Raw genomic sequence first — 22,242 nt, 5'->3', positions numbered from 1 at the left:
GAAGAACAGTCTTGATGATGTAAATTGCTTTTTTTGTTTCATTGGGCCAGATTTTGCTGTTAAAGTAACGGTGAGGCTAATGGCACTAACCGTTATTTATGCACAAATAGTACAGCAATTTCAGGCGAGGGGCAGATGAGCAGTTAAATTCAAATATCCAAAAGTTGCTGTCCGAGTTGCGTCGCTCCACTGTTAGCTTCATGAAAACGACATCTCTCTGTCTGGCTCACCATTGACGTGCATTGAATGGCGTGAAGTTGCTGTATTTGCGCGGTAGATATGAACTAAACTCGCCACAGAAAGGTAAGTCTTGTCCATTCCAGTCTAAGTACCCTTTTAATAACGTGCTAAGTGTTAATTACTGCCAGTCAACCCCTCTGGTACCGAAAATTAACTATTAAAAGTATGGAGTCTCATTCCTCCAGGTATTGCTGGAGATTTAAAAAATGTAAAAAAAAGTTTTTTAAATGTTTATTTTTCCCTTTTTGTGTTTCTTTTTTACTCTCTCCTCTCTCTCTCTCTCTCTCTCTCTCTCTCTTAATTCAGTCTTTCTTTCCCTCTCTATTTCTCTTTCCGTACCGGATTTGACGTTGAATTCACCGACTGTAATTTACACTTCACTTCTCAGTCCTTGTGCTGTTAATTTCACAACCCTTCAATCTGATTAAGGAGATGCACAGTTGCTGTTCACTCAGGAACCAGGTGCCCGGTTTCCCGCACTGCGATGTTATCAGCAACTTGCCACACAAAACATTTTAAAACGAAAACGTGCAAGGGCAAGTCTAACTAATGGCAAACAGCATAAGATCACCTTGCTACAGCAAATAATGACTCATTGTGTTCTTCTTCTTCACAAATCGAATCAATTAAATGTATTAATGAATATGTGGATAAGGGAAAAGAGTACTTCAAGTGCTACCTTCCACCCTAGTGCCGCACAATCAAGTAATGTTCTTTAAAGTATATTGGCTAAAGTCCTACACTGTAACTCCAGGGAGTCATTTTCAACTGTGACACCTGGGCAGCTTGCCCGCCCTTTATAGAACTGGCCTGATTTTTGTTCCATTGATTTCGGTGGAATGCACACAGGGCGGATTCTACAACAGGTGGGCATTCCCTTCCGTCAAGTTACTGCTCAGGTGGTGAAGTTGGAAATGACCTCGAAACCATGCAAACTGCCAGCAATGGTAGCTTCCCAGGATCCTCTACAAGGAGAAGTAATGGTGTCCTGTGGTGGTAAAATGACACTGTAAGCAGGAGTTCCACATTTGACTGTTTAAAAGTGAAGTTTCAAATAAGTTTAATCAAAATACAAAATGTAATTTCATTGGGTCTTGTGCGGTTTTTTGAAGCTTTCAGATTTCTTTCTATTTTTGACCCTGGGTAAACCTCAATCATTAACATTGTGAAGATTGCTGCTACCATATAACCAGCTTTTCTGCTAAGTTGTAGACCTTGTGCTGGTCCATTGGTCTGGAGAGCTTTTGAAGTACTCTGTAAATGTGCATTGTTGCATGGACTTTTATTTGGAAGGCAGAATGTTGGAGAGATTTAGTTTCTGGAACAATCCACTCCAAAAACTGCTTCAAAGCTGCCCTGGGATGGTGCATACTGCAACACAAATAATTACAATTAGTCAATCTCCTGTGAGACGGTGTAGTCCTCAGGTAAAGCAGGATTAGAGGAGTGGGCGATAATTAGACCTGGGTGTGTAGTTGTAAGATTTTTTTATTAAGATATAGGTGTATAATATTCAGTCCCCATTTTAAAGTTGTACATTTTTATCCTTATTTTTATATACTTATTTACAGTTGAATAGCAAAGCTTCTGGCAATTTGGGAAAGAGAGAATTAGGGTTGATTGAAGCTTAGGAGTTTCTCTGCAGTACATGCTAGGAATCCTCAAATTGAGGTGCAATAGTGCCACCACTAGCAGGGGATGTCATTAGAGTGACGAGTTTATGTAGGCATTTTCCATTCTAAATGTGGATGTAGGAATTTACAATGGGTGTGGGAGGTTGACAAATATGATAAACTTGACAATAGAAAGTAAACTTTTGTAGATGGGGTGTGTATGGATGTAAGACTTTTAATATATAGATGTATTTTTTTTAAGTTCTGAAATAAACTACATCCATTACTATATACAAGGCACAGTCAAGGACATATTGCACATTTCTCCATGGATACTGGTAGTGATACTTTATCAAGAGACTGTTCCTTTTTCAAAAACAAAACCTCAGACCAGTGAATATTTTGAATGGGGGAGGAGGATAAAGAAGGAATGCTCAATCACTATCCCTGCATTGACTATGCTAACTGTTTTCACCAGGGTAAGGGTTCTATTCTGAGTAGCCATTTTTCCATTGATTATCAAATGAGAAAACTATGACTGAACTAATTACTTTTTGTACAAGTTTCAACATTTTTGACTTTTGACTTTCTTTTGCAGATTCCTGCAGTGGGAGTTGGAATAGACCACAGAGGGGAAATAAACCTTGCTATCAAATACGTTCCGCCGGGTGCTTTAGGTAAAAATCGATCTCTCTTTCAAAGAGTCCAGCAAAGAGTATACAAACCCCAATTATTTTCTCTCCCGTGCTCCGTTTGGGTCCCCCTTCCCAAGATGGCTGTTAAGAGATGTATCAATATTATTTTAAAATTCCAAAGGGGATGCTGGCTATAGCTTTCTTCAATTTCTCTTCTCCCCTTGTCTCCTGCTGGCTCGCTTGTGGGGAGAATGTGCAGCCTCTGCTCAATGCTGCTTCAGCTGTGTAGGGAACTGTAGCCAGAAACCAAAACCTATTTCCCAGTATTCGACGACAGCAGTTCTTCAATATGCGGCTACCCAGCTACTGTACAAGGCTTTTTCTTTTTATCCCGTACTTCATTTTGTAAAATATAAAATGTTGACAGCAACTGTCAACCTTCACCTCCATTTTCTGTAAAATTTCTCACTCCTCCAGATGTCTCTTGCGTGCAACAGTGCTGGACAAGAACCTCTCCACACCCAATTTACCACATTGCTAGTAAGCAGGGGTCCCTCTTGCCAAATGATTGCTCTTGGTTAACATACGTAGTATAAAGATCACCTTTACCATTTCATTGGAGCAACAACAAATAGCTATTGAATGCATAGGTACACTTGTGGAACTTCAGTTCCTTCAGTGGATTCATAATTCAATGGCAGAATGGTGGTGAGAACATAACAGGTTGCATAGCTCAGTATGAAAGACTGAACTCGTGCAACTAAAGATCTTATTCTGTACAAACTGGAACCCTGTGTACCTAATGCTGGCAAAAACAATCGGGATGAATGAGTGTTGGAGGTATGATTTCAGAAAGGAACTTCCCTGGAACTTGATAGTATTGTCCTAATTGTCGCTATCATAGATGAAATCTTATAAGGACAGATAATGAAACTAAGATTGTTCTCATGGTGGGGGGAGGGGAGAGGGGAAAAGAGATATGAAAGGTGGCTTAAATCTTATGGTGATGGTTAATTAATCCAGGCAAAGGGTTCAGAAACTTTTAGAGGACGTAATTTAAAAATAACAAATATATAGGGAATTTAGACTGAACATTTTGCACCATGGGTACTAGCTGCATAGAGCAAGGTAGCTGGAAAGACAATTGAAGCAAATAGTACAAATGGGATCAAAAGATAGCTTTTGGGAGAAGTTTGTAGGGCGATAGCTGAGAAGGTGAATGGGTAGTAGAGTGAGATTAATCAAAAAGGGCACAATTATTGTGCCAAATGGCATTTCCCCCATTTCTATAATTTAAAAAATTGTTTCAAAATTAGTTTGAACATTTTTGACTTCTAATCCCATTGAGGATTTTCCTTCATGCCAGAAGAGGTCACTGTGGGAAGTGGAGGGCATAAACATTTATGACCATAATTTACGAGTCCCTGTCATAGTTTTCTATAAACTAATGGAACTGTTTCTATAAACTAATGGAACTGCTCCTGAGCAAAGGCAAGTGACAGGATAACCCTGGAACTTGAACCTGTGATGAGGAGATGGGCCCCTTTTCTTTGCTTGTGCTAGCATCTTTCTCAAAAGCATTTGGTTCAATCTGAATGGGACCAATATTTCTAAACTACTGCTAAGTTAAGACCGTAATGCTTAATCAAATGAACATTTATCATCAAAGTGCAATGGGCAGATTTGAGTGATTGATGACGCAGAGGCTCTTTTGTGATGTCTCTATACAGTTTACCTGGCTGCCACACACAGTTTTTGCCATTTTGGGGTTTGAAATGAGTGGGAGAAATCTTTCTGGAGAAGCAGTAATAGAAGGCTTCAAAGTCAGCTGATCAATATACAGTACTGCTACATGCTGGTAATTAATTCAGTACTGCTTCTGCCTGTGCTGTGCACTTGAGGTGCAGGTTAGGTCTCTACTACTCATCCTGGGTGGAGAAGAGCTACGAGAGCCATCATGTCTGGTGTCCACTTTCCTTTCCTGTACATAGTAGGATGTATGGTGGTGGCATGGTGATCTTGGAGAGCATTATTTTTGCCCAGAGTCCTGTTGTGGAGAATTGAGGCGGGTTTAGTCCTGATCAACTACAAAATGATAGAAACACCTCTATTTCTTCAATTCCACCTCGTAATTTTAATTTACAGCATTGTTTTACAAATTTGAAATGTTTAGCTTTGAAGGGATTAATTTGAGTTTTTATATAATTTATTAAGGCCCTGGTGATCCACCTACTGGAGAAGTACACATCTGGATGAAAAATGCCAGGGACTTGCCCCAGCTTCGATCATCCGGAGTGGATTCATTTGTGAAATGGTACTTTAATGGTTATGTCTAATTTATATCCTACATAGAATTCACACACCTACTTCATTTTCAAACCCACAAAGAGATTAACCAGAATTTTTTGGAGGGAAAGGGAGAATTTTTTCATTATCTAATGTATTTCCTATCATTCATAAACCAGTGTCCATTTGAGAGAGGAGAAAAAAATCACTGAGAATTTCTGCTGTGTTTCTAGATTGCACCTTCAGTTATAAAATCTTGGAGACCCAAAATATAATTTGCGCCCCAATTATTTTATGAAAGCTATCCTGAACTGGAAAATGATGGCTAAACTTAGTCAGTCTCTTTGGTGTGGGGGGAACGGGGAGAAAGAGAAAAGGCTTCTTGCCTTCGATCTAACGGGGCTGGTGAAATCTATAGTGGTTTAGGGACAGTGCAGTCATGCAGTATTATCGAGGCTCCTTCAATATAGGGTCCTGAATGAAATAGCAGATATTGTGGAGGGAAATTTAACCCCCAAGAATGGATAGGTTTGGAGCGGGTGAGGTGTACATTTAAAAAAAAATCTCAAACCTGCCCATTTCCGTTTTTAACTGAAGCGGGTTGGGGGTGCGGGCAACCAACCCGTACTCGGGAAGCGGGTCGGTCGGTAAAATCTTTTAGGGTGGCTGCATGCCTTCATTTTAACAGGGTTTTTATTTTTTTTACCCATTTCACTGTATTTCCCAGGACTCGGGGAAACCCAGCAGGCAAAAGGAGGTGAGAGGGGCCGGATCCATAATGCAAGTGCCTTTATAGCACTGCTTGTGGGCCAGGAGGAACAGGAGTGTCTACCCAGGCCCAACAAGCTTACCTGCTTCCCACCCCGCGACCGGCCGACCCAACCCCCACCCATCGCCTCCGTTCCTTTCCCCACCGGCCACCGCGATCTCTCTCCCCCCCCCCCCCCCCCCCCCCAACCGGCCACCGCGATCTCTCTCTCCCTCCCGGCCGCTGCGATGTCTTCTTCCCCCTGCCCCGAACGCGATCCCTTTCCCTCCCCCGACCACAATCTCAAATGCATCGGGAAGCAAATTGTAATCAAAGTCAAAAAGTGTCTATTTCTGTTCAGTGAATAGAAGTTGAAGAAAATCCCAAAGCATTTTCTCTCTCCTGTGGCTGAATAATGCTTCACTCCATTTACATGAAATGCACTTATCTCCCCGGTACCTAATTTAGTCCAGTTTACAGTCTACATTGCAAATTGCTTGCTGTATGCCTTATGTTTCAATAAATTATCAAACTGTACATTTTAGAGGGTCCTTGCATGAGTAATTGATGTAACACAAACAAGTGCAAGATTTATTTAATACTTGTGCAGACAGTGACTTATTCTAACAAGCTCTTTTTCCTGGATAAAATGTACTTTATTTATCCTACCCTCTCTCTGTTCTATGTTGCACAAGAGAAGGGAGTGTACAGGCTTGGTTTGTGGTCTGGAATATTCATATAAGTCGCATACTGTATTTGTTTAAATGCTTTAACTTCCTTCACTGTTTTATCCCTCAGTTATGTGCTTCCTGACACAAGTAAGAAGAGCTACCAGAAGACTCGGATTGTGAAGAAAGACACCAACCCTATTTATAATCACACCATTGTGTATGATGGCTTCAGAACAGAGGATCTTAAGGAGGCCTGTGTTGAGCTGACCGTATGGGACCATGAAAAGCTGACCAATAATTTTCTGGGTGGGCTCCGGCTGGGCTTCGGCACAGGTAAATGTATTGTTTTTGTTTGTCCTTTATCATAAGTGGAATTTTCTTTTGAGGTCTGTAGTTCTCCATGGCAAGATGGCTTTAAATGCTGAATGACCAGTGCTGCCCCTGCCATTCACTTTAGTTGGTGTGGGGAGATGACTGTCTCCTGTCAGTGATGCCTACAAAGGAACCAAAGTGAAATGATGGTCAGGCAAGATATGATCTCTGGTATATCTAGATGGCATTTGCTGGTGTCTGACTAGATCGCCAATGATTAGCATTTCTATAGCCCTCCTGCATAGAAAGAAAAATTCCTCTGAGCCCTTTACAGGGAGGATGAAAAAGTGGGACCATGAGAAAATAGAAAATAAATATGGGAAGGTTAAAGGGCCAAAAGCATAGAAACATAGAAACTAGGAGCAGGAGTAGGCCATTCGGCCCTTCGAGCCTGCTCCGCCATTCAACGAGATCATGGCTGATCATCCAAACCCTAGCACCCGGTCCCTACACTGACAGCCATCCCACCCAAGCCCTATCCCCGTAGATTAAGAAAAAGATTTTAGGAAGCTTTTGAAAGCATGACGAAGAGGTGGCAAGTCAGAGGTATTTAGGAATGAAGTTCCAGACAGCAGTGGGGTTGTGGCTGAAAGAATGGCCACTGATGGAGCAGAGTGTGTGGGCAACGAGGAGTAATGTATATTGGAGAGGAAGCTGCATGTGGGGACATAGGTGGAGGAGACTGGGTGGGACAAGGCCATGGAAGGATTTGAAAATAAGGTCAATGATCTGTAATTCACTGGAACATATGGAACCAGAGAAATGGTTGCATGGCATATTGTGCAGGAGAAAACATGGGCCACGGTGTTCTAAATCAGTGGTTCTCAACCTGGGGTCCGTAGAGACTTTCCAGGGGGTCCGCGAAAAAATACCCAATCGGTGATGGAGAGCAAGCCGGTGCGGAGCGGCCAGGCGCTGCTGATCGGGGCGGTGAATGGCAGCGGCTGTGGGCTGCAGGAAGAGGAGGAGGAGGGAGGGAGGGGAAAAAGACTGTGGGTCAGCAGCGGCCGCAATACCACCACCAGCAACAGGAGTCTGAGGCGGAAAAGCACAGGGCCAGCCAAGAGGAACCGACCGTTTGTAAACTAGGATCCTGTCCCGACTACCAGCCAGTTCCAGCATCGCTGGGGTATGGCCAAAAAGAACAGTCCCCATAAGTCAGACATACGTTGCATTAGATCTGTCCGTCCACAGTCAAGGGCTGGCCAAGGAGCAAATCTGCCATCAAAATCTGGGCAGCACTTGAATATACTGAATAAGCAATGCATTCGTAATTTTAAAAAAATCAATGCTTTAAAATCACTATCATTTTATACACGCATTATTGAGGGATTCCCGTTTTGTAAATGTCACCATAACTATATTGCAATTTATTGTCAGAAGATCCTGTTACAGTATCACAAGGGGGCAATAATAATTTAGATTGTGGGGGGGGGGGGGGTTCCGTGGTTACTAATCCATTTGAAAAAAGGTCTTTCGACCAAAAAAGTTTTGAGAACCACTGTTCTAAATGACCTATAGTTTGTGAACGTGGGGAGGGCAGCAAGGAGCGCTTTGGAGAAATTAGCTCTTCCGCAGCCATGTGGAAGAGGCAAAAATGGAAGTGGACAATGTTTTGTAGGTGAAGGGAGTAAAAAAACAGCCTTTAACTGTTGAGATGTGGGAGAGGAAACTCTGCTCTGGACCAAGCATTAGTCAAAGGGTGCTGAGTCTCAGATAGCAACCAGAGAGGTTGATAGAATTAAGGCTAGAGAAGCACAAGTGCTAGGGCATGAAGAGAAGAAAAACTGCTTCATTTCTACCAAAATTAACCTGGAGGAAACGTCAACTCATCCCGGTCTAAATCTTAAGCAGGCAGTTGGAAAAGGTTATGCTATCCTTGTAGAAAATGCTGCATTGCCAAAGCAAGTAGCCTATATTGCACGTGACACTGTAACCTTTTTTTGTGGTGGCAATTCCTTCCCAACAAACATCTGTTTATAATTCCTTGTCCTGCACATAGTCACCTTGCACGTTCTTAAAAAATGATACGTGTCCGTACTGCTGCTCCTGTTTGTTTATTTTTATTGCCCGATAGAATCGAGATTTATTGTACTTGAATACAACACAATTAATAACCTGATGCCATCAAATGACTTTGTGATAAATAAGCAGCCACATTTAGATGATCACAGCATAACTCCTGCAGTTACCCTTCAGGATTGGGCAACATATGCATGGAATGCTAATTTGTCAGAACTGCAAGTGCATAAAACAGAAATCCAGCTTCCACATTATAATCCTGTGTACCCCATTTTAAAAACCACTAGTGTAAAGAGAGACACTTGTTGATCATTCCACTATCAACTACTCATTTCAGAAAGAGACTCCCTAACCATCAATTCTTAATTTAACATTGCTTTTTAGTAACGGTTTGGCCTTTCCACACCCTCAAACATATGGGCCCAGATATTCCAAATGTACGCGCTGTGTACCCACCCGTAGGGACATCGGAAATGCCGGTTTCAGGCATGCACAGCGCATGCGCTGAAAACCGGCATTTCCGATCTGTAAAGAATGCTCTTGATGGATCCTTCGGCTGCACTGGAGAAGGGCCTCTGCGGGCAGAGAAATCTGCTTTTTGGAGACCCTCCGCCCGCAGAAAACCCTTACAATTCTTACTTCTGGTAAAAGCAGGCGTAAGGCCTGCTTTTACCAGGGCAAGAGTTGAAAAAAGTAAAATAAAAAAATTTAAAAAAATTTCACTGATTTATCATTTTAAAATACTTTTTTTTTAAATGTAAGTTTATTTTTAGCTCTGTAAAAAACTTTAATTTTTTTCAAAAAATTAAATTTTTGTTTAAAATACTTAATTTATTGTAATTTCAAGTCATTTTAAAAATGTGATTTAAAAAAAAAATTATTTAAAGTTTTACTCTGTTTTTGGGGTGATTTTCATTCATATATTTGACAGGTCTTCCTGTCAAGTGTTTGAAGGGCAATTCCCTTCTTTGATTGGCTCCCCATGGCCCACATGATCCCAGGGACGCTGCGAACTACATGCGCCTCTGGGATAAGTGGGCCCCTGCGCACTTGCAGTTTGGAGAGGATCAAGATCGGAAGCGTGTGCGTCCCGGGAGCCCTCAGGTAAGGGCGTAGATTTTTCCATATCGCAGGCCTCCGCCCGCGGGAGGCCTGCGATCGGAAAATACAGGCCATGATGACCTCTGTAAAGGAGGAAATTGTTGATGACTGTAGTGTGACTGCACTCCATCCAATCTCACTGACCATTTGTCTGTCCCTGACTGTCTTTAGCCACACCAATTTTGAATCAAAATGAGTGTTCTAAATAGAAAGTTATGTTATACTTTTGAAAAGGGCTGTTGGTAACTTTTCGTAACCATTGGATTTTTTGCTCCTCTTCCCCAGAGTTCCTTTTTTAGTTGTTTGTGTTCTCAAATGGAATATCAAATAAGAATATCTGTAGATTCTGTGCAAAGATTGATGTAATTTTACTGAGTACTGATTGATGGTCAATGTAGCCTCATGATGGGGCACGGTCATTTTTTTTTTAAAAGAAGCTTGACTGCATGTGACTCATGTGAATGGATGTTCAGAATGGTATTTAACCTTTGGTTGAAAAATATTAGCATGACCCAAAAGCATGCATGCAGCTGGATTGGGGGTAGCATCAAGCAAAAAGGAAGAAATTTCAGATGGCTCTTGACTCAACAGTATTTCCTGTGATTATCCCTCCTAATGTTCTCTTGAAATATGGCAGTGCCAGGAGCACAGTTCAGTGTTGGAGGTGGGTGTAATTCACAACTTGTGTAGTCACGTGGTAGTGCTGCTGTGCCTCCTCTCAACAAAGTAACCTTGTGGCACCATGATCTCAAATTAAGAGCATTCTCATCTGTGCTTAATCTGTTGTTTGACATGTTCCTCGTCATGGGTCTGACCCTCTTGTAAATGTAATAAAAATTGACTTTTTTGTGCATGTGTGTAGTCACTGGGGTGAGCGAACTTTCACCACTGTTCACTCTTGCTCATGTTTTGCAGGATATAGTTATGGAATCCCAGTAGAATGGATGGACTCCACAGAGGAAGAGGTGGCTCTCTGGCAAGAAATGATGTCTAATCCCAATGAATGGATCCCAGGCTCCCTGCTACTTCGGCCTCAACTAGGAGGCAAGAAGCATAAATGAAATAGCACTTTGTGCAAAAAGACTTTTGAGGGTCTCTACTGCCAATATGTCACTTGTCAATCAATGACTGATAATGCACTTAGTGGACTTGATAACATGAATCAAGACATGTCTTGTCTGTTTCAAATATTTCTACCTTCTGAAATGACAATCTATTGCCTTTGCATACTTGAATCTTGAATTTCTTTTAAAGAAACCAATTCAAATGTTTTAAGAAAATTAGTTTTTGTAAAGTCTCTTGTATCCCAGCATTGTTGTTAAGTCCCTACAATTCCATGGTATTTTTCTCATGAGCCTTCCTCATGTTGCTCACTATTTTGTGTGTCTCACCAGTAGGCCCCTCCCCTGATTATAGGCCTCACAGTTACACTAGACATGTAATCGCATGAAATCTTGGGTGATTGGTCTGGGGTAATGCTTTTCAATAACATTTCTCTGCAATCCTGAATATTATCTTGCTGAAGGGACTCTCAGGAACACTCTTAACATTTTATACCAAAGAATGATGGAATGTGTGTCTGTGCCTATAATTTCCCATTACAGTGAGATTCCGGTTTTGAATATGCCATCCAGAAAGTTACTGAGTGGAGACCAGGTAAATAAATAAGAGCCTTTTCACTTAGTCTTTGCATGCCTCTTAATAAAATGTTCTCGTCTTTTCTGACTAAATAGCAAGTGGAAAAGGGAAACACTGAATTCCAGCTCTAGTGACATTAAGCAGTTGAGTGGGACTATGAGCAGACCCAAAGAAATACGGAACAAAGTTCTGTGAGATGCTACAAATACAAGAGATATGGTCTGCAAGTAGCTTCTGGGCTGGATTGAGTTTTGCTGACTCAAGTGGATCATTAGTAATGTGGAGGGTGGTCCTCTTTCACCTAATTTGTTATAAAGGACTCTTCTATTTAGTATATAGGCTTTTACCTCCCTTTTTCAGTTGTAAGACGTTTCTACTGAAGACTAGCCAGTTCTTGTGCTTAAACTGACACTATTGTAAATAACAATAGAGCGCTTTTAGCAAATTAGCTTGTGCACAAATTCTAAACACTACATTTACTTCCCTTACAGATATACCCTAATTGTTGTAGTTAAGATAGGAAAAGGCTGCCTTGGAAAAGGATCTTAAATAGAGCCAGTTCATGAGTCATAATGTCCAGCTGGCTGAAGTGGGTTAGAGAAACTGTGCTGCACCTTGTAATGCTGTTACTATCGTAGAAATGTAGCTGCCAAATTGCCAGTTAGATAATTGCTGTTTCATTATCAAGTTCAATTGAGGATTTAATTTTTGTTCGATTCGTTTTTGGTTGTTTGTCTCGACTCTCTTCAAACGTTTGGATTGTTCTAAGTGTTCGTCTATTGTAGCACACGCTCTACATTCCAAATGCCCCTGTTTCATAGCTGGAACATTAATGGAAAGGAGGCAAACAACGTTTTTATAAATGTTGCAGCTCCCTTCCAGTCGCATTGTAACCTCTTGTGTTTAGTCATGTGCTCCTATACAATGGACCAGCATTGCCTTTGCTATACATATTATGACCCCTTTATCTCTAATGACAGGAATTTAAACTTGAAGCATTTCCTGCTTTTTAAGAGCAGTGAATTGCTTGGGTGTGTGTTAAATGTGGTGATGCTGCTTCATTGGTTGTGTATCATCTAGTAAGCCTAACATGATGGTTGGGGGCTTTGCATAATATTGTTTTAAACTTAAACTTAAAGTTCGAATTGAAATGGGTGAAATGCCAATGTAGTTTGTCTATCACAATATGGCAATATTTGTGAATTCCTCCCTTCCGACCCCCCCCCCCCCCCCCCCCACCAGCCACCAGCTATATTTAGCAACCTGATCAAGGACTAACCGAACACACTAATCAAAGAGAGAGATTTGTGACACAAGTGGAAAGCAATGTTGGGTCCAACACTATGACATTCTGGTTGATGGACAAGGTAGCTATTTATCACTCCATTTATAAATGGACCACATTTTACTTGTGGGAAAAAAAACATCTGTTCCTCCCTGTATTTTCGTCCCCTGAAAAAAATTGATTTGCTAAGCATGGAAGGCATGGATGAACCCTAGAGAATTGAGTTGAGATTTTATGCCCTCGCCTCATTTATAATATTTAAAAATCTGTTCAACTTTGCACCATTACTTAATGGTTTGTCGCTGCTATTTTCTGACACAATTTACATTTAAATGTTTACATGTTGTAATATATTTGTGTCTGATTAGCTGGTATCTAATTTTTAATATGAAAAGAAAAAGGTTTTCCCTGGCCTCAACCTATATTCAGGATAGCTTTTGGTGCAATATAAATGGATCTCAATACAGTTGAATGGTTAATTTATCTCCCATGATGATGCTCAATGTTTTTTAAAAAATTGAACTTAAGAAATGAAAAGTGAAAAGTTGGGCTACAATTTCATTTTGGAACGATGGTGGAAAAAAATTAAATATGCCAGGTTTTCTTGTGTGTTGACTTTCTAAAAGCTTTTTCAGACTGAACTAATTCTTGAAAAATATAAAATCAGATACACTTCCAGGGAGAATCCATTCAAATATGTGGGTTTACTAATGATATAATAAATTGATCTTCCTTCTTGACGGTGTACTTGTTTTAATTTTTTCCAGTGTTCATCAGTTATTTTTCTTTTTTTAAGCACCTTTCTCTCCTCCTCCTCCTCCTCCTCTCCCCCACCGCTAACCTCTCCTGCAGCTGCTGCCTAAGTAAGCATTCACATGACTCTGTAGCCTATTCCACCACAGAAGCCATCACAACTGATCCTGTGGGACTCGTCACATGCAAGCACCTTCCGATTTTACTTTGCGTCCCTCCCCTACTCCACGGGTGCTAACAATTTTTTTGTAGTCCTCAACTGATAGTTGGCCGGGCCTAGCTGGTCTCTCCTGTCTGGAACTGTGGATATTGCTGTACTTCAACATGAAAATTGGAGTGCAAGTGGAGCCGGCAGAGGGTTGTCATTGACCAGTTAAGCGAGACCCGGCGGGCAGGGGAAGGCCAGCTCAAGGAGCAAGGCAGTGGTTACAGCTTCTGGAAAGGCAAACCTGAAGAAGAACGCCGCCTCCATGGGGTAGGCTTCGCCATTAAAAATGAGCTAGATGAACGTCTCAGAGACTCCCCCTGTGGAATAAACGAACACCTCATGACTCTACAGCTCATCCTAGCCCGGAACCAGTGCGCACGCCCCAACACTGGAAGCCACAGACGAGACCAAAGAGGAATTCTCCTCCAGCCTCGAACAATCCCTGTCCCGAGTCCCAACGGGCGACAAGCTGATTCTCCTTGGTGACTTCAACTCCAGAGTTGGAAAAGACACAGAACTCTGGGGAGGTGTGATCAGCAGAGAGGGGGTAGGGAAAGCCAATTCCAACGGTACCATCCACCTGACGAAATGCTTAGAACATGGCCTTGTCATAACCAACACCTTGTTCTGTCAGAGAGACAAGTACAAGGCTTCATGGCAACACCCTCGCTCCAAGCAATGGCATCTGCTGGACTACGTCATCGTCCAAGCGAGGGACCGGAAGGACGTCAGCATCACCCGCGCCATGACCGGAGCCAACGACTGCTGGACAGACCACCGCCTAATTCGCTCGGTCATCTCCATCAACGTAGCCCCAAAACAGCGGCGGCAACAGAAGCAATGCCGCAGGAAAATCAATGCTGGAGCACGCAAAGACCCTGCTAAGAAAGCCCTATTCAGCCTGCGCCTCAACCAACCCGGCGACTCCCAGTGATTCAGAGACACAGAGTCCACAGCGCCTGGTCTGCACTCAAGGCCTCCATAATCAGTACCTGTGAAGAGACGCTCGGTCACTTGACCAGGAAACACCAAGACTGGTTCGAGGAGAATGACCAGGAGATCCAGGAGCTCATAAGCCACAAGTGCAAAGCATTCCTGATCTGGAAACAGCAACTGAACTCGAGAGCAAGAAAGCAGCTCTACAGACGCCTGAAGGCTGAGGTTCAACAAAAAACTCACGACCTAAAGAACAGATGGTGGGTGGAGAAAACGCAGGAGATCCAGCAGCTAGCCAACAACCACGACGTGCGTGGATTCTTTAGCACAGTCAAGACCACCTACGGCCCAAGCACCAAGGGTCCTACCCCACTGCAAGCCAAGAATGGAGAGGTACTCATCAAGAACAAAGAGGCAGTCGGTGCCCGTTGGAAGGAGCACTTTGAAGATCTCCTTAACCGAGACTCTGTCTTTTACGCGAGTGTCCTCAACTTCATCCCGCAGGGGAAGGCCAGCTCAAGGAGCAAGGCAGTGGTTACAGCTTCTGGAAAGGCAAACCTGAAGAATAACGCCGCCTCCATGGGGTAGGCTTCGCCATAAAAAATGAGCTAGTTGAATGAGACTCCCCTCCACCATCTCAGCACAACCCCAGCCCGGCATGAGGTTGAAAAGGCCATCTGACAACTGAAGAATAACAAGGCCTCCGGAGCAGATGGAATCCCTGCCGAGGCGCTAAAACTTGGCAGAGAAGCACTATTGGCGCGAATACATGAACTAATTTCCCTTATTTGAAAGGAGGAAAGCATGCCAGGGGATCTGAGATGCTGTAATCGTGACCATCTTCAAGAAAGGTGACCAGTCCGATTGCAGTAATTACAGAGGAGTCTCCCCGCTGTCTGCCACAGGGAAAGTCATCGCAAGAATCCTCAATCGCCTTCTCCCAGTGACTGAAGAGCTCCTCCCAGAGTCGCAATGCATGTTCCGCCCACTAAGGGGCACAATGGACATGATCTTCACCGTGCGTCAACTAAAGAGAAATGCAGGGAACAGCACCAACTGCTCTACATGGCCGCCTTTGACCTCACAAAGGCCTTCGACACTTGTCAACCGTGAGGGATTATGGAGTGTCCTCCTCAAATTCGGCTGCCCGCAAAAGGTTTGTCACCATCCTCTGCCTGCTTCACGATGACATGCAAGCCGTGATCATCACCAACGGATCCAATACAGACCCAATTCACGTACGGACCGGGGTCAAGCAAGGCTGTCATCATACCAACGCTCTTCTCGATCTTCCTGGCTGCAATGCTCCATCTCACTCTCAGTAAGCTCCCCACTGGAGTGGAGCTAATCTACAGAACAAATGGGAAACTGTTCAACCTCTGTCGCCTCCAGTCCAGATCCAAGGTCGTCCCATCCTCTGTCGTTGAATTACAGTATGCAGACAACGCTTGCGTCTGTGCACACTGAGGCCGAACTCCAAACCATCGTCAACACCTTCACTGAAGCGTATGATAGCATAAGCCTTACACTAAACATCTGTAGGACAAAGGCCCTCTACCAACCTGCCCCCGCCACACAGTATTGCCCCCCGATTATCAAAATCCATGATGAGGCCTTGGACAACGTGGACCACTTTCCATACCTCGGGAGCCTACTGTCAACAAGGGCAGATGTCGATGACTAAGTTCAATACTGCCTTCAGTGTGCCAGTGCAGCCTTTGGTCGCCTGAGAAAGAGCATGTTTGAAGACCAGGACCTCAAACCCAAGCTCATGATCTACAGAGCAGTAGTGATACCCGCCCTCCTGTATGCTTCAGAGAGATGGACCATGTACAGCAGGCACCTCAAAGCACTGGAGAGGTACCACCAACACTGCCTTCGCAAGATCCTGCAAATCCATTGGCAGGATAGATGCACCAACGTCCGTGTTCTCGCTCAGGCCAACATCCCCAGCATCGAAGTTTTGATCACGCTCAATCAGCTCCGATGGACAGTCTGCATGCCCGATACGAGACTCCATAAGCAAGTGCTCTACTCGGAGCTCCGACACAGCAAGAGAGCCCCAGCTGGGCAGAGGAAACGCTTCAAGGAAACCCTCAAAGCCTCCTTGAAAAAGTGCAACATCCCCACCGACACCTGTGAATCCCTGGCCCAAGACCGCACAAAGTGGAGGAGAAGCATCCAGGAAGGCGCCGAACACCTCGAGTCTCTTCGCTGGGAGCAAGCGGAAGCCAAGCGCAAACAGCAGAAGGAGCGCACGTCAACCCAAGCACCCCACCCACCTGCCCCCTTCAACCACCATCTGCCCCACCGTGACAGAGACTGTAGGTCCTGTATTGGGCTCATCAGTCACCTGAGAACTCATTTTTAGTATGGAAGCAAGTCATCCTCGGTTCCAAGGGATTGCCTAAGAAGTAGTAGTCCTGTGTACTTGTGTTAGAACCAGACTTAAAAATGTAACTTGAGGGCACAAATCCTCAAATGAGAAACTCATCTGTTGTCTTGGAAATAGCTTTACATTTGGTATTCAGTTCGGTTTCTTTTACTTCAAATATCTTGGGGTCGATTTTCATTGACCTGTGGAGTCGGGATTGGAGGCGAGCGGGGGGTTGGGGTCCCGCCCCCAACCCGCCTCCGTGTAAGTTTCAAAGGAGGCGGGTACCCGCCCCGCACTGGGACCTGCCTACCCGAGGCAGGAAGGGATTAGTGCCAATTAACTGCCTGTTAACAGGTAGTTAACGGGCAGTTTTTAGCTTAATCCCTATTTTAAAGCTTGAAGTGTGGGATTCCCGACGGCTCCAAACCACGCCAAGTTAGTCGTCGGGTTGAAGGACTTGGAGGGGTCGAGATGTCGGTATTCAGGTAAGTGATGGGTGCATGAGTGCAAAGGTAAGTGTGTTTGGTGCGTCTAAAGTGTAATTACCTGTACTTACCTTTTCAGCCTTCCTTCCTTTAGGTTTGGGGAATCCCTCATCTAACCGGCACAAAGCAGAATGGCTGCGATCTGTCAAAAGTGACAGTCTGCAGCTTTCTGTGCCGGTGAGATTTCTAACCGAGTCTGTGTAGAAGGACTCAGGTTAGAAGTAAGACTGTCAGTGTTTGACAGCTTCAAACCTCTTCAAAACCTCTTGACAGATGAAATTTCAGTCTGTGACGTCCTCTGTTGCTGGGTGGCCCTTAATTGGCCTGCTGAGCCCGCTGGGCGGGCTCAAAAGGTCAATCAAGTTAAAATCGCATGGATTGGCTGCATCTCGATGGAGGCAGGACTACAACCTCGAAAGTTGTAGTCCCGTCTCCTTCCCGACTTCTGAATGAAAATCACCCCCCCTTGACTATTCTATTTAAGAGCCTGAGAGTTGAAGTACATTTTTTTAGGGCTTTTCACTTCTCCAGCACAGTGCCTCTCTCACTCTGCATCCCTCTTGATGCTACTCCTCAACCAACCTTTGCTCATGACTTCCTGTAGTGTCCGTGTGTTGATAAAGACACTGAAGACTGGAGTTGGTTCATAGGTATTTACTAAGCAAAGTCTGGGGGGGGGGTTTCTAAAGGATATACACAATACACAGGCTTATATAGCCCAAGTGGCAATTACCGGCATTACGCACACCTGGGGCTCTTAAAGGCACATACACCACAATTCCTCCCCTTTTAGCTAACCAGTACATCATATTTTAAGTAATTATTAATTACATGTTATATGCAAAATAATATACATTGCTGTAATTAATTAATTATAAGTTAGTCTCTCAGGAGGCTTCCTGACTCGGTCCGGATAATGCCTCGGGGGTGTAGTAGTTTCTGGTGGTGTAGTAGGTTCTTCTGGCAAGGCTGATTCGGCTTGAATGCCAGTGTCGGGTTCATCGGGTTCCAGTATCACCGGATCGGAGGTAGATATGGGTATCTCTACTTCATCGTTAGATGTATAGAGTGGTGGTGTAGGTTGTCCCTTTTCGGATGACTTTGATTTGGTCAGCATGGTGCCTTATTATGCTTTCTCCGATGTCCACGGTATACATCAGTGGTCCTAGTCATGTGCAGATAGTTCCAGGCTGCCATTTCTCGGTACGGTAGTCCCGGGCCAAAACTTGTTGACCTATCTGGAAGGTTCTAGTTGGCCTTTCATTCATGCCTTGAAACTGCTGGTTCTCCACGTCCCTTCTGATGTTGGGCTTGACCAAATCCAGCCGGCATCTTAGGTTTCTATTGAAGAACATCATGGCGGGAGTTTGGTTGGTAACCATATGTATTGCATTCCTGTATGCGAATAAGAAGTTATCCACCTTGTGCTGAAGTTTTATGTCTTCGTTACCCATGGCCTTTATGGCCTTCTTGAAGGTCTGGACAAACCTTTCAGCCAATCCATTGGTGGCGGGATGGTATGGGGCGGACGTGTAGTGCTTAACCCCATTGTTTTTTTAAGAACTTTCTGAATTCTTCGGACACAAATTGCAGCCCATTATCAGAACAGATCTGTTCTGGTAGCCCATTCCTGGCAAATATGGTCCTTAATACTGTGATGGTTTTTTCCGTGGTGGTGGAGGACATCTTTATTACCTCCGGCCACTTGGAGTGTGCATCAACCGCGATTAAGAACATTGAGTCCATAAATGGACCAGCAAAGTCGATGTGTACCCTTTGCCAGGGAGATGAGGGCCACTCCCATGGATGTAGAGGGGCTTGTGGTGGAGCGTTTTGGACCTTCTGGCATCCTAGGCAGCTCTTGGTCATTTCTTCGATGTCTCCATCGATACCTGGCCACCATACAAATGCCCTGGCTAGGTTCTTCATTTTCACTCCACCCAGATGCCCCTCATGAAGCTCCTTTAGCACTTTATCCTGGAGTTTGGGTGGAATCGCCACTCTGGATCCACACATCAAGGTTCCTCGGCACACTGACAGCTGTTCTCTTCTTTGCGAGAATGCTGGCAACAGTGGTTCACCATGTGCTGGCCATCCCTTCACTGTTAAATCGTAGACCCGTGAAAGAGTCGGGTCATTTCTTGTTTCCCTTTCAATGGCAGAATTTGTTACTGGTAGACATTCCACTATGGTAGAGTGGAACATCTCCATTGGGTCTACTGTAGGTGCCTCTTCCACCGTTGGCAACGGTAGGCGCGATAAACCGTCAGCATTCCCATGCTGTTTTGATCCTTTGTATTCTATGTTGTATTGGTGTGCCCCTAGGAAAAAGGGACCACCACTGTAGCCTTTGTGCTGTCATAATGGGAACACCCTTTTTAAGGTTGAATATGGAGATGAGGGGTTGATGGTCAGTCAACAAGGTAAATTTTTGTCCGTGTAGGTAATGGTTGAATTTCTTTACTCCCCATACCAGGCTGAGTGCTTCCCTGTCGATTTGGGCATAGTTATGCTCAGCTGAGTTCAATGAGCGTGACGCAAAAGCTATCGGCCGTTCTGAGCCATCAGGGAATTTATGCGATAATACTGCTCCTATGCCGTAAGGGGATGCATCGCACGCCAGTCTGATTGGCAGTGATGGGTTGTAATGAGCCAAAACTTCTTTGGATGTGATTAAGTCTTTGCATTTATGGAAGGCATTTTTGCAGTCTTCGTTCCATTTCCAAATTACTCCTGTTTGTAGCAGTTCATTAAGAGGGTGTAGAAGAGTTGATAAGTTCGGTAAAAATTTATGATAGTAATTTATTAATCCCAGGAACGACCTTAATTGTGAAACATTTTCAGGTGCTGGGGCTTTTATGACCGCCTCAATTTTTTCAGGTGACTTATGCAACCCTTCCTTATTTATTATGTGGCCACAATATGATATTTGATTTTGGAAAAATTCGCACTTGGGGCGATTTGCTCGTAGGCCCCGTTCTCTCAGCCTAGTGAGCACCTGCTCTAAATTGGCAAGGTGCTCGTTGTCGTTTTCTCCTGTTACAAGGATGTCGTCTAGGTAGCATTGAGTCCCCGGAATCCCTTGGAGGACTTGCTCCATAGCTCTTTGCCAGATAGCTGGAGCGGATGCTACTCCGAAAACCAGTCGATTGTACTGGTACAGTCCTTTGTGTGTATTTATCGTGAGATTTTTTAGAGGCCTCTTCAACCTCCATCTGTAGGTATGCCTGTGCCAAGTCAATTTTGGTGAAACGTTTCCCTCCGGATAGTGAGGCGAAAATATCTTCTAGCCTCGGAAGAGGATACTGTACCGTGTGAAGGACCGGGTTTACAGTCACCTTGAAGTCTCCACAGATGCAAATTTTTCTCTGTTCTTCAGATCCATCACCCTTCAATGCTTTCTTCATGACTGGGACGATGGGTGTTGCCCACTCGCTCCAATCTATTTTAGATAATACACCTGCCTTTTTCAAATTCTCCAGCTCTGCCTCGACTGCTGGACGAATTGCGTATGGCACCGGTCTTGCCTTAAAAAACTTGGGAATTGCTGCATCTTCCACTTTTATTGAGGCGGTGATGCCTTTCAAGTTCCTAGTTTCTCTTGAAACACTTCCTTGGCGTTGGCCAAGATGTCTTAATCGTTCAGGTATGATGTCATCATCATTTTTTTCCTTACTGGTCACCGTCAGTGCCTGAATGGAGTGCCAGTCTAAACGTATTTTTCTGATCCATTCACGTCCCAACAGCGGTGGACCACCATCTTGTAGAACGTATAAATACAACTTCTGTATTTCCTTGCCGTTGTATACAACGGGCACCCTTATTTTTCCTTTGGGGTATACTTTCTGCCCCGTATATGTTTTCAAGATAATGGATGTGTCTTTTAAAGGTATATGCGGAAATAGCCGCTCGTAATCCCGTCGATTTATGACGGTCAGAGCTGATCCTGTATCTAGCTCCATTTTAACTGGGGACCCTGCTATTGTGAGGGTAACCCAAATGGTCTGGTAATCTTCTTTGGCAATTACATTATGTAATTTGAGAGAGCTTAGTCTCTTGTTCCCGGAGTCGCTATCGCTCTCCTGGTCTTCGGAGCTACTGTCCGTCATCATTTGTACCTTTCTGTGCTTTTCCTTATTGATTCTTTTCCCGTTAGTGGATTTTTTATTTTCAGATCGGCACACACGTGGAATGTGTCCCATCTTTCCGCATCGCCTGCATGCTTTTTCCTTGAACCAGCAGTCCCTCTGGTCATGGGTGGATCTGCCGCAGCGATAACATCTCTCGAAACCCCGTGTCATTTCATGGGTGCCGAAGTCCTGTGGCCTTTGCTGTATCTTTGCAGCTCCTATTGCACTGAAAACCTTGTCCAGTGTTAAATCTTTCTCAGAAGATACCTTTTTTTGTGTTTCTACACTTAGGGGATCGCAGATGAATTTGTCTCGCAGAGAATCTGCCAGTCCTGCCTCGAATTGGCAGTGTAGGGTATCAACAATCTCCTCAAAATTCTTGTCCATCGGTTCGACTGGAGTGATTAAGTTTCGTAACAGCTTGTATGTCTTTGCGCCCATTAGATCCAGAAGCACTGAAGATTTTTTTATCCATCTTCTATTCCATTTGCGGTGCAATATACCTCCACTCTTTCCACATATGTGGTCCAATCCCCTATCTTGTTATCAAAAACATCAATATTGCCAAAATTAGGCTCTCTTTCGCTATCAAAAGCATCAATATTGCCAGACTTAGGCATTTCAGAAAAGATATGGCGCTTCCCGCGCTTTTTTTCTTTTCTGTAGCAAAGATATGGCGCTTCCCGCGCTTTCCCGCCGCTGCTGCCGATAACAACGCTGTTTACTGCGGTTTCCGTTCTCT

The 22,242-nt window shown here is 44.0% G+C and overlaps 1 protein-coding gene across 2 annotated transcripts in view; it reads left to right on the top strand.

The window, feature by feature from the left end:
- Window positions 1-13,349, top strand: part of LOC147125174 (uncharacterized) — a 121,792-nt gene extending 108,443 nt beyond the window's left edge. For both annotated transcript variants that reach the window (XM_085998629.1, XM_085998632.1), the window contains 4 exons: window positions 2,452-2,530; window positions 4,703-4,802; window positions 6,321-6,526; window positions 10,604-13,349. In XM_085998629.1, the coding sequence (XP_085854755.1) occupies window positions 2,452-2,530; window positions 4,703-4,802; window positions 6,321-6,526; window positions 10,604-10,749 (531 nt within the window). In that variant the 3' untranslated portion in view covers window positions 10,750-13,349. The remainder of the gene's footprint in view (window positions 1-2,451; window positions 2,531-4,702; window positions 4,803-6,320; window positions 6,527-10,603) is intronic.
- The last annotated feature ends 8,893 nt before the right edge of the window (window positions 13,350-22,242 follow it).

The sequence above is a fragment of the Somniosus microcephalus genome, chromosome 1, assembly GCF_052327205.1.
Source record: "Somniosus microcephalus isolate GS21.2 chromosome 1, FLI_Smic_1.0, whole genome shotgun sequence".
Lineage (NCBI taxonomy): Eukaryota > Metazoa > Chordata > Chondrichthyes > Squaliformes > Somniosidae > Somniosus > Somniosus microcephalus.
The sequence above is the reverse complement of the archived record's forward strand: the minus strand, read 5'-3'. Positions and strand labels throughout refer to the sequence as shown.